This window comes from Haliotis rubra, unplaced genomic scaffold (assembly GCF_003918875.1).
Source record: "Haliotis rubra isolate DU_JTF1 unplaced genomic scaffold, ASM391887v1 Scf132, whole genome shotgun sequence".
NCBI classification, from domain to species: Eukaryota; Metazoa; Mollusca; class Gastropoda; order Lepetellida; family Haliotidae; genus Haliotis; species Haliotis rubra.
In genome coordinates, this window is record NW_025765248.1 from 272008 (window position 1) to 283133 (window position 11126).

Consider the following 11126-nt stretch of genomic DNA (forward strand, 5'->3'; position numbering starts at 1 on the left):
TGGCATCTTGGTCAACCGGAGCTGTGAAAATGTATACGTTCAATTACTAAACATAGATCCGAATGTTATAGTGGCTGCTCGGATATGTTCAAGAAAGTTGGCATTTCACAAAACCAAATATATAAACTAGAACTCTATTTTTCTCGAATACGTTATTTTTATCATTCTATCCAGCTGTTTATGATTCCATGTTTCGTATCGTTATTTTACTTTAGTTGTTTATAACAAGTCGCATAATTTGTTCAGCTGCATTTTAAGCCTATTACTTCACATTTCTCTCGTTTGTTCAACGATATTGGCAGTGAGCAAAATCAAATATAACCCGAAGCGCCCGTAAAATGTTGAACAATGCTATCTGAGTTATTGTTGATACTGTAAAGTTCACGGGATATAACCGTAAACAAGAAGTTGCATTTACGAGTTCTAACAATGTTCGTTCTGCATGACATTATTACTTCGAGTATATGGCGATAAGTGCTTACAAAATACATCCACGAAAAGAACAATTCATTTCACATTGTTTCAGATAGATATCCAAATGGTCCATGTACGTTTGATTTTAATGTTGTATTGCTGGTGTTAACCTTGACAGTTTGTCATTCAAATATGTAAGAGGAATAACCATGAGAATGATAACACGTGCCGATAACAGAAATGATAATGTATGATAATTAATATACACGACTAGTATTGACACGAACAATCCCATTATAATTGTTTTTAAAAGAGCAAACGTGCAAACATCCTATAATAAAGATTTATGCCGAAACGTCGATGTTACAAAACAATAATGAAATACAGAAGCTGTTATCCATAAACTGTTAATTCTGTCACCCGTCAACTTCAAAGATAGTCAATCAGTCAATTCTTGTATACATTCTCAGACCATTTCACATCGCCACTTAGGTAAATCCATACATGGCATTACGTTCATGTGTATGAAAAGCACTTAATTTGAGCAATGTTCATGATATGCCTTTTAACGAAATTAACAAAGTCTTAAAACGAATTAAATTAAAGCAGTATAACAGTAAAACGGCAAATACTCCAGTATACTTACGAGAACAACACACGTCCAAATCGCCAATCAAACACCCCAAGCTCACTCGTGTAATCCAAAGCGAGAGACTCAACAGTTGTGTTGGGAATGGAATCACGAGCCGGTACTTATGCTGTTTGTATGTATGGCCATCTGGTTGTCAACAGTATTTGCATGTAAACAATCGCCTAATCCAATCCTAGCCATATGGAAGCATCAGTGACATTTCCAGGTAATAATTAGTGTAAAATGCTAATTGGTTCTGCTTGTTTGAGTAGCACCAAGCGAGTCATCGTTACAATCTCGCCTCTCAGAACGACCGCGAAAACAATGCCTGTCAATTAATCCCATAAGAATGTGCTAATTACTAACTTGAGTAAGACCTGTCGGTGAAGTAACCCACGGTAGCAATGATGTAAAGGGAGGTAAGTTGAGTTGGCGAGAATCAGTACCGGGTCGTGGGAAGGGATTAGTTAATTAGTATCCGATTAATGAGATAATCTGCATGAAATGTTAGTCATATCTACCGTTAGGCAATGTGTTTAGGGAGCTAAGGTGGAAGATTTCGAGGGTTAGCTGACGTAATTGCAGTAACAGTGTGGTGTCACGGAGCAGACGACACAAATCTGTAAACCGAGACTCAGGTCATAAACGTGTATCACTCTCAATATTTACACTAGGATTACACATACAACACACGGGTGTTTTCAAATCAGAGCTGTGGAGATATTGTTAGATCGGTCGTTATGTGATTGAAATGGTTGTCATTTTGCCCTGAGAAAATCATCACATTTCATGGTGTCCCAAGATGCCTGTTGACATTTCTTTACTCCTTTCATTTAACGGTTATAGTATTACCGTTTCTTTTCGATGGAGTTAAACTAGTCAAGAAGGTCAAAAGCGCCAAAAATCTAATTAAACTTATAAATGTATCATATTTGTATTGTGCCTTCGTGCCTTCTCACATGTACTGTTGAGGTACTGATGGAGGAAAACCAAGTTCTATGGATAATTTGTTTGAGTGGCATTCTAGAAGTTGGTGGTATAGAGATGACGTTTCGGTATAGATTCTTAAACCTGTTTCAAGCATCTTCAAACCGGTATAAGAATCTATACCGAAACGTTGCCATTGTGAAAATAAAGAAGTTGATCATCCATAAAGTTTTGTAATCTCTAAGTTCTATGGATAGTCAACTTCTTTATTGCAATGAGTGTGCCGTTTCGGTGTAGGTACTAACACCGTTATCAATCAGCTGATGTCCTTGGCTTGTAACCGATCATGAATCACTGAATGAAAACATGTTAAACATATATTTTACTTCTTTCTTTTAAGTTTGCGGTTTTGAGTTATTCATTTTCAGATTACCTCTCTGGCAACCATCTCACGTGACCCGTATGTCCTTGTTTAAATGAATTTATGGTAACGACGCGTTTAGTTTTCATGATGTCTGTTCATGATTCATGGTACAACGAATGAATACATTAAATACCTCAGTGTATGCTTTGATTGGAAGTAATTTTATGTTCAAGTGTATAAGTGTTAGGGTGAGACATCCCTTATCAACTTTCGATAAATCTCTCGTTATATATTCTGACATATCAGACGTGATTCAAAGTACGTGATATAACCAAAGTCCGTCCCACAAAAGCGCTACGGTGAACATAAGTTAAGTCCGAGTTGTGTGGGAGGGATATGATCAGCTTAGTGCTAAATCTCTTTGTTAATCGGAGCCCAGGTGGCTTATGCGATACAAACACAAATGTGCAATAGTTAAAAAAAATCACTCGTCCCAATGTTGAGGTAGAAACATGGGACTCGCTCTGTGCAGTCATTGCTTATGATGACCTTGTGCACTTGGAGGTGGAGAAAACAAGCGGAGTTTTTGTGCCTTCAGAGCGATGAGCTATTGCTGCAAATCTATTCCCAGTTTCTTATGCATGCAAATGGTGTTATTAACGATATGCAAAACGGGTTTCGTAAACAGAGATCTACTACAGATCATATTCAATCTATTTGTTCCATCATCGAAACAAGAAAATGTAATAAAAAGGAAACTTTTGCTGCTTTATAGATTTTAAGAAGGCGTATGATTGTATTAATAGAGGTGTTCTATGGGACAAAGTGAGAAATATTGGTGTAAATGGTAAAATGTTTTTAGCTCTTCAATCTTTGTATGCGAATGTAAAATGTAGTGCTCGTATTAATGGTATTTTAACCCCGTGGTTTGGTGTAAATCGGGGCCTGAAGCAAGGTTGTTTACTTTCTCCAATACTGTTTCACTTTTTCATTAATGATCTACTTGATACATTTGGAGAAGTGGGGATTGGTATTCATGTCAAGGACAAGGTCTGTGATCACAGTGGTGATCCTATTGTTGTGCGAATGCAGTGATCACATCTGTTGTGTCAGTTATCAACACAATAACACAAACACATTTTGGTAACGGTGGAAACAATATCAATCCTAATTTGAAAATGAAATTTATTTTCGTTCAGAGTAAAACAAGAAATCTTGGCTTGAGTGATAGGGCCCATTTATGCTACACCCAACACTACTAGTTCTTTTACGACAGCATGCAAACAGTGACCATGGTAAACAAGTTGCTGATAATATGTGAAACTATCAACACCAACACTACTAACTGGGGTATATATCACAAACAAGAGTGTGGCCTTTATCTCACAATGTGTTATTTTTATACTGCTGGGATATACACATGGCATACTGAGTTTCGTTACTTTGTATGTATAGGACACCTAGGATCGTTCTACTCTGTGCAGAAAGCAGTTGAACAAAATATATATTCTGATGGATTCGAAGTATGGTAATCGTGTTTAAAATTGAGTCAAACGGTTGACCTACAGATCACATGTACCGGATGGTCACAGGTGTTTATGGTTTAAACATACTTGTTTCATGAAAAAATGCAACGGCAGAATTTTCATGAACTGGATTGGTCAACAAGCTCAAAAGAACTTATATGAAGACCGCTCCAATATACATAGATATATGAAACAGTATCATGACAAGGAAAGACGATATCTAATGAAAATAGACGTTATGACATGTAGTAAGAAAATCAAACAGGTGTATATTGCATACATGTACAAACATGCATTGTTCCTTCCTTGACTCCAACCCAACCCCAATAAATAAACAATCTTATCCTTAAAAATGGTAACCATGAAACGTCTTTGCAGATAATAGAATTCTTCCCGTAAAAGTGTTAATCATGAAATCATACTATTATCTTTACAGATAATAATAAAGTTTTTCCCCGTAAAAATGTTAATCGTGAAACGTCGAGGTTTTTTTCATAAAAGCACTGGCCAGGAAACCTCGTTGCACATAATAAAAGCGTTCTTTTCCACTAAAGTTAAAAACCCCAAACGTCTTTACAAACAATAACGGAGATCTTATCCATTACAAACAATAACAGAGCTGTTCAAGTACAAGGGTGAAGTCGCCATTGCTTCGGACGTGTTTAACAATATGCTGCCATGTCTATTGAAAATCGAGCGTGTAACCTAAAAACGAAGCAACTTCCTACCGAAGCCGTGAAAATCATTGTCCAACATGCATCTCAAATTGTATGCTTATAAACACAAAAAGACCATGAACAACCCGAAATCCATTTGACCCTTTCCTAATAGCTAGTAGCCATTTTCGTTTTAAAAATGTTTTGACAACTAAACCAATTAAGATTAATGTTTACATCAGTTACCTCCCTTTGCTATAAAGCTACGCGTGGGTTGTGATGGTTTGCGGGTGTACGTTACACAGGCTGAATCGACTTACTTAATCTGTGTTGTTGTTTACACCAAAGCCAAATTTCTAAACAAGCGCGGGTGTTGATGCAGTAACCACACACGGTGAGGCATGATGGCGTGGACGTGGGAGCCAGTCCAAGTGGTTGGTTTAGTTTGCACAGCTATTCAATTTGGAGATTGTCCGGTCGCACCTATTGTGTGAAACTCAAGTAAGAGAGCTGTGCTTTTATGTTGGACGAATATATATCGACAGGAACCCCAGTTTGCCATTCTACACCGCTACTACTGAATCACGACACACAGATCCTAGGTAGGGATAATAAGAGAGCATACTGCGCTACAAGGAACATTACTAACATATTTAATAGAAGCCTATATAATGTTTTTTTAAAATTTGGCAAATGTTTCGTTTAGGTCATTTCATGTTTATTTTGTTATTGTGTAGTAAATTTAAAAACTGTTATTTTTTTTGTAAAATTCATGCATTGTGATAAATGTTTTGTGGTTGTATCAGTTTTCAAACAATCTTACTGGTTACATTCTAAATGAATTACCTATGCAGCTCTGATCTAGATATTCACTATATGAAAATATGTTTTGATTTACTGTTATGTTTTATCTCAACGAGAAATTGATTCATAATTGAAAATTGTATATTGTTAAACTTTTAAATATTTTTTCAGTGGGATTTTAATTAATTGCCGTGAAGTACACAAGTATATTTAAGGTGAGATTTCTGTACACAAATTGATTAATTAAGAATCGAATCACATTAGCGATGGGATTGACAAACAGTAATTTTAATTTCAACTTAAAAAATGTTTTGCATGCATTTTGTTTTTACCATGTAATTTTAGCAACAGAAATTGTGTCAATGACACTTCACAAATAGTGCAAGAGATACGGAAATACAGTGTAGCAAACACATATAGTTTTCTGTTTGTATATACACAGATGGATCATTCAGCATCCCCGACTGTCAGGACAAGTCATGATCTCGTAACTGCGAAAAGTCGAACAACAAGTTCCTTGAGTGACGACGAAGATTTGTCACGTGACAGTGGCTATGGGTCCCCAGACATGTCTGTAGGGGTGAGTATAGGAATACATGAAACTAAGATGTCTTCAAAATATCTACTGTTATACTAGGCTTCAGCTTTCAGTTTTCAGTTTTCTGTTTAGGATACGGCTTTGTGCTGTACTAACAAGGTGGGCATACAACCGTATGGATGAATGGATCGTTTTATAAACTTGCAATTTAATACCAGGTTCAGGTGTATATTTAAGATATGAGTACATGGGTACTGTAAGATTGCTCTATTGGTGCCCCACACACCCACCCTTTAAAACAGACCCGTACTGATATCTATATTTCCAAAGTCAGAGCCCGTGAAGATCCGGGTTAGAGGTGATCTTCAGAAACCCATGCTTGTCGTAAGAGGCGACTAACGAGATCGGGTGGTCAGACTCGCTGTCATCATATCCCAATTGCGTAGATCAATGCTTATGATGTTGATCACTGGATTGTCTGGTCGAGACTCGATTATTTACAGACCACTGCCATATAGCTGGTATATTGCTGAGTGCGGCGTAAACTCACTCACTCACTCCAAAATCAGAGCCCCACTGGTATTCATATTTCCGTCTCGTTGAGCTTCATTTATGCCTATATTCCTATGAACAGATAATACGTGTTCATATATGGTTGCATAATTCCATACTCATCCATTGTTGTCCATTTTCCCGTTCTCTACCATAGTCCCATTGATACCAGGTCCATTGAGATCCTCAGCAGATGTTCTTATTCCAATACTCTGCCACAGATCAGTTGATGCCCTTATTCCATTCTTCGACATGCATACCAATGGAACTCCAGGACACTATCCACTAATACAGAGATCGGTTGATAGCCATATTCCACAGATCCATTGATGCCCCTTTTCCCCATCCCTTTACACAGACATCCATTGATGTCTATATTCCCGCTTTACCACCGATCTAGTGATGCCCCTTTTTCCCATCCCTTTACACAGAGATCCATTGATGTCTATATTCCCGCTTTACCACAGATCTAGTGATGCCCCCTTTCCCATCCCTTTACACAGAGATCCATTGATGTCTATATTCCCGCTTTACCACAGATCTAGTGATGCCCTTTTCCCCATCCCTTTACACAGAGATCCATTGATGTCTATATTCCCGCTTTACCACAGATCTACTGATGCCCCCTTTCCCATCCCTTAACACAGATCCATTGGTGTCCATATTCCCATACTCTAACATCCATATCTACTGATGGCAATATTTTCATCCATTAACATACAGCTCCATCTTTGCAGGTCTTTTCACTGGAGACACCCGAGACCAGGTCACCAAAAAGGAGTTTTGACCTCACTCAGGTTCGGAGGTCGCTGTTTTCTTTCAAAAGATCACGCACCGAGTCTGTTGACGACAGTGACGACGACGACCACGTATGTGGAAAACGACAACGACTCTTCATCGACGACGACAGTGACGATGGCGATGATGAGGTATGTTTCTGTTACATTCCAGCTAACCGATCATTTGTTACAATTAGGACTGTCGTTAGAACGGTTATTTCGACCCAACGTTAATACACATAAGCTGCATAATGGCTTTCTGTAGATTTATATGGATTGCGTATTTAGGGTATGAATATGGATAACAACTTTATTCTTCTTCAACTGGTGGATGGTATTATTGGGTAGAGTAATGATTCAATAACACAACCTCAACCATTAATTGCATTACAGGTTGTGTTTACCCAGCACGGACCAAGTTATATTATATTTGATGTCGAATAGCAAACCGTTTATTATCACTGATGACTTAAGAATCTATGGATGACCTTGTCGTCTAAGGCAACTGTAGAGTTGCATTCCTTCCACCTAAGTGACGTACGTACAATACGTACATCACCTTGATATCTTCTCAAATCAAACTCGTCACGATATGGCTGAAATATTGCCGATGTGACGTTAGATATTAACTCACTCACTCTCCAATCAAACAGACAGTAATATTGTTCAAAGCTGCATTAAACTCAGTCACTCACGAGAACATTACAGAGGTATCTGAAACATCTGCAGTGATCTTATAAGAAAGTTGGCTATGTATGTTGAGAATTCTATGCAATTAAGAACAAATCTGTTAATGTAGGCAATATGTATTGTGGCTGCTGTACACCTGCTGTGTCATGGGCCGATGGTCTCTTGCTGAATAAACCACTATCAATCTGCCCGGCGTCTACTTCCGGAAGCAAGAAATTGGAGTGATTTTCCTTTATGGCAATATTTTTGCTATTTATTTGATGTGCATCTGGATGTAACACTCTCATTTGAAACTGCAGGTATTCCTGACAGATGTAACTTCAGATGTTGTGAAGAAGGCCGTAGACAAGATGGAGATCGACAGAAGTCTTGTCGGTGACGGATCGCAGGTACACGTGACGGATTTTTTTCCGAGTGTCATTGATATTTAAACTGGTATCTGCTTTTCTAGTTGATATTGTTTTCTTCCATTGTTCTGGGTCTTACGGGATTCTGATTCCAGTTGGGCTGTGGACTTCAGTTTCGAAGTGATATTTATCTTCAATGTAAGACAACGTGCATTTGTACACTGTGTTGCCTGTTTAATGTTCGTGTCGGGGCGATGGGGATAGCCTAGTAGTTAACACGTTCGTTCGTCACGCCGGGCTCGATTCCCAACATGGGCACAATGTGTGAAGCCCATTTCTGATATTGCTGACATAATGCTAAACGCGATGTAAAACTCACTCACTCACTATTGTTTGTGTCATATTCCAGGTAATGGTTTAACACGTAGGTGTTAGCGTTAGCCAGCAGAAAGTCAGGTAGTGGTATTTCGAATCAGGTGAATTTGTAGTTTATTGATATTATGTATGATTACTAACAAATCCTTTGCGTGCTTTGATATAAGATGACGTATTTCAAGTAATGGTATGAAGGCACTGTACATTTTAGGCATTTCAGGTAGTTTGTTGGTATGAGGTATTTCGGGTAAGGATGTGTTGGTATGAGGTATTTGAGGCAAATACATTACGCAGTTAAGTTAGGTTGTTAATCATTTTAGATATTGGCATATCAGGCATTTTCTTGACGGGGGGCAATAGGAAGCAGCAGTGTAGGTATTAGTATTGGTACTTGCTTTTAATTATTGTGTGGTATTGCAAGTATTGGAATGACTTCAGATTTTGGTGTTGTGTTTTTTGTATGATACATTTCAGGTACTGGTAAGCAGCGGTATAGGTATTTATATTTCGTACTCGTATTGGTTTGATTGTTTTATGAACTGACAGCTTTCCGTTGTAGGCATTTGTATGACGTATTTCAGGTATATTCATGACGTAATTCTGTCAATGGTGTCAATATGTCCAGTGTACATATTGTTATGACAAGTGTACGTCTTCGTATGACTTATTTCAGATATATGTATGGAGTCGGTATTTCAGGGGAGAAAACTCTACTCACGGTTTGGTTTCAGCATCCCATGGTCAAAGAATGGGGTCAGGTGGTCAGGCTCATCATTGTATCCCATTTGTAAAAAACTGATGCTCAGGGCATCTGGATTCTCTGGTCAAGACTCGATTATTTGCAGACCACTTTCATAAAGATGGAATAATACCAAGTGTTGTGCCAAACAAGAAACAACCAGCACGCATTACCCAGTGTCTGTGCCCTGAATGAAACCCACCAATTATATGTTTGCAGACACACTGTCTCCCAACTGTGCAAGGGAAGCACAAAGACCTCAAGTCAGTATCACCATCTACCGTCAGCCTGCTTCTGTCAGGGAAATACGATGACACTATTTCCGGGTACCAGATTATTGACTGCCGGTATCCGTATGAGTACGAAGGCGGACACATTGAGGTCAGTATCAACGTGGAAGGAAAGGAAATCGGTCATTTGATGATGATGATGATGATGATTAAGATGATTATTTGGAGATGATTGTACGTGCGCTTCCCGACATGATGCGTATTTCGCACACGCAGTTGATCAGAGCTAATTGAAATATAATACTGTATTGGAATATTGTAATGCCACGATCACCATAATGATAACGTCTTCCTTCAGATGACAATTTTTATCCTTTCAGGGAGCTCTCAATCTCTTCACCGAGGCCCTTGTCACGGACTTGGTCAGTAGTCAACGTTGGAGACAGTCAACCGAAAGAACCATCCTTATTTTCCACTGTGAATTTTCCTCTGAGAGGGGACCTAAACTGTAAGTGACCCCTGCAAATACTTTGTGTTCTTTTGAATTGGGGTTGTATGAAGTGAAACTCGTTAAACCGCTACGCTTTAATCCGAAAGTTTAGTTCTCCGGGCCGCTTCTGCCAGGAACGTTTGTAATTTTTGACGATATATATGCAACCCTGATCTCTTTAACCCGAGATATTTTATCATTCCGGGCTCTCTTTCTAAAATCGATACCTTCTGGAATAACTGTGGATTCTGTAATATTGCAAATATATGTTTGATTTTCATTTAAATACGGTGTGTTACAGACTTCGCCATCTAAGAAGCCTAGACCGGAAGTTGAACAGTGACCGCTACCCGTTCCTCTTCTACCCGGAAGTGTATTTGCTAGATGGCGGTTACAAGGCGTTCTATGAACAACACCAGGTACGTTGCACATTTATACTGAAACATTTACACTTCAATATGAGCTAGGGATATAGGCACACTTATACAGGTAAGCTAAGAAATTGCTATTGTAAAACACAAATGATGACGTCTTATTTATTTTATTTGTATTTACAGAGGAACATGCATTCGAAAGAGAATTTGTTACAGATTGTAAACAGAATTTTAAAACGGAAATTACAATAACATAAAATGTTGATTGCAGGACCAATGCCAGCCTCAGACCTACCTTCCCATGCTGCACCAAGATTACAGCTCTGTATTACGTCACTTCCGGTCAACCAAGTCTCACGCAGTACGAGAAAGGAAGAGAGCATTTCAAAGGCGACAGGTTTTGGAAATGTCACCCTCTACCTTCACGCTTTGAAGAAATAACTGCGTTCACGGAAGAAGACCAATATAGCCACGCAAAACATGTGAATAACACATCATCTCAGTATTTTCAGAAGATATACCAGTACTTGGATTGAACCTGGTGTAGGAGTAGGTCAGTGAATGTACCTACGTGGGGATTCTGATTGTAGGTGGCAGTGCGTGGGATCAGCGAATATATCGATACTGGGATACCGAACTTTGTACTTGGCAGTGCGTGGAGTCAGTGAAATGTAGCGATATTGGTATAAT

The 11126-nt window shown here is 38.6% G+C and overlaps 1 protein-coding gene across 1 annotated transcript; it reads left to right on the plus strand.

The window, feature by feature from the left end:
• Nucleotides 1-4922: 4922 nt before the first annotated feature.
• On the plus strand, nucleotides 4923-10869 carry LOC124267580 (M-phase inducer phosphatase 1-B-like). The gene is made up of 8 exons (XM_046702533.1): nucleotides 4923-4952; nucleotides 5765-5902; nucleotides 7150-7341; nucleotides 8181-8270; nucleotides 9562-9723; nucleotides 9953-10080; nucleotides 10364-10481; nucleotides 10708-10869. Exons 1-8 carry the CDS (start codon nucleotides 4923-4925, stop codon nucleotides 10867-10869), a joined length of 1020 nt encoding a protein of 339 aa, XP_046558489.1.
• The last annotated feature ends 257 nt before the right edge of the window (nucleotides 10870-11126 follow it).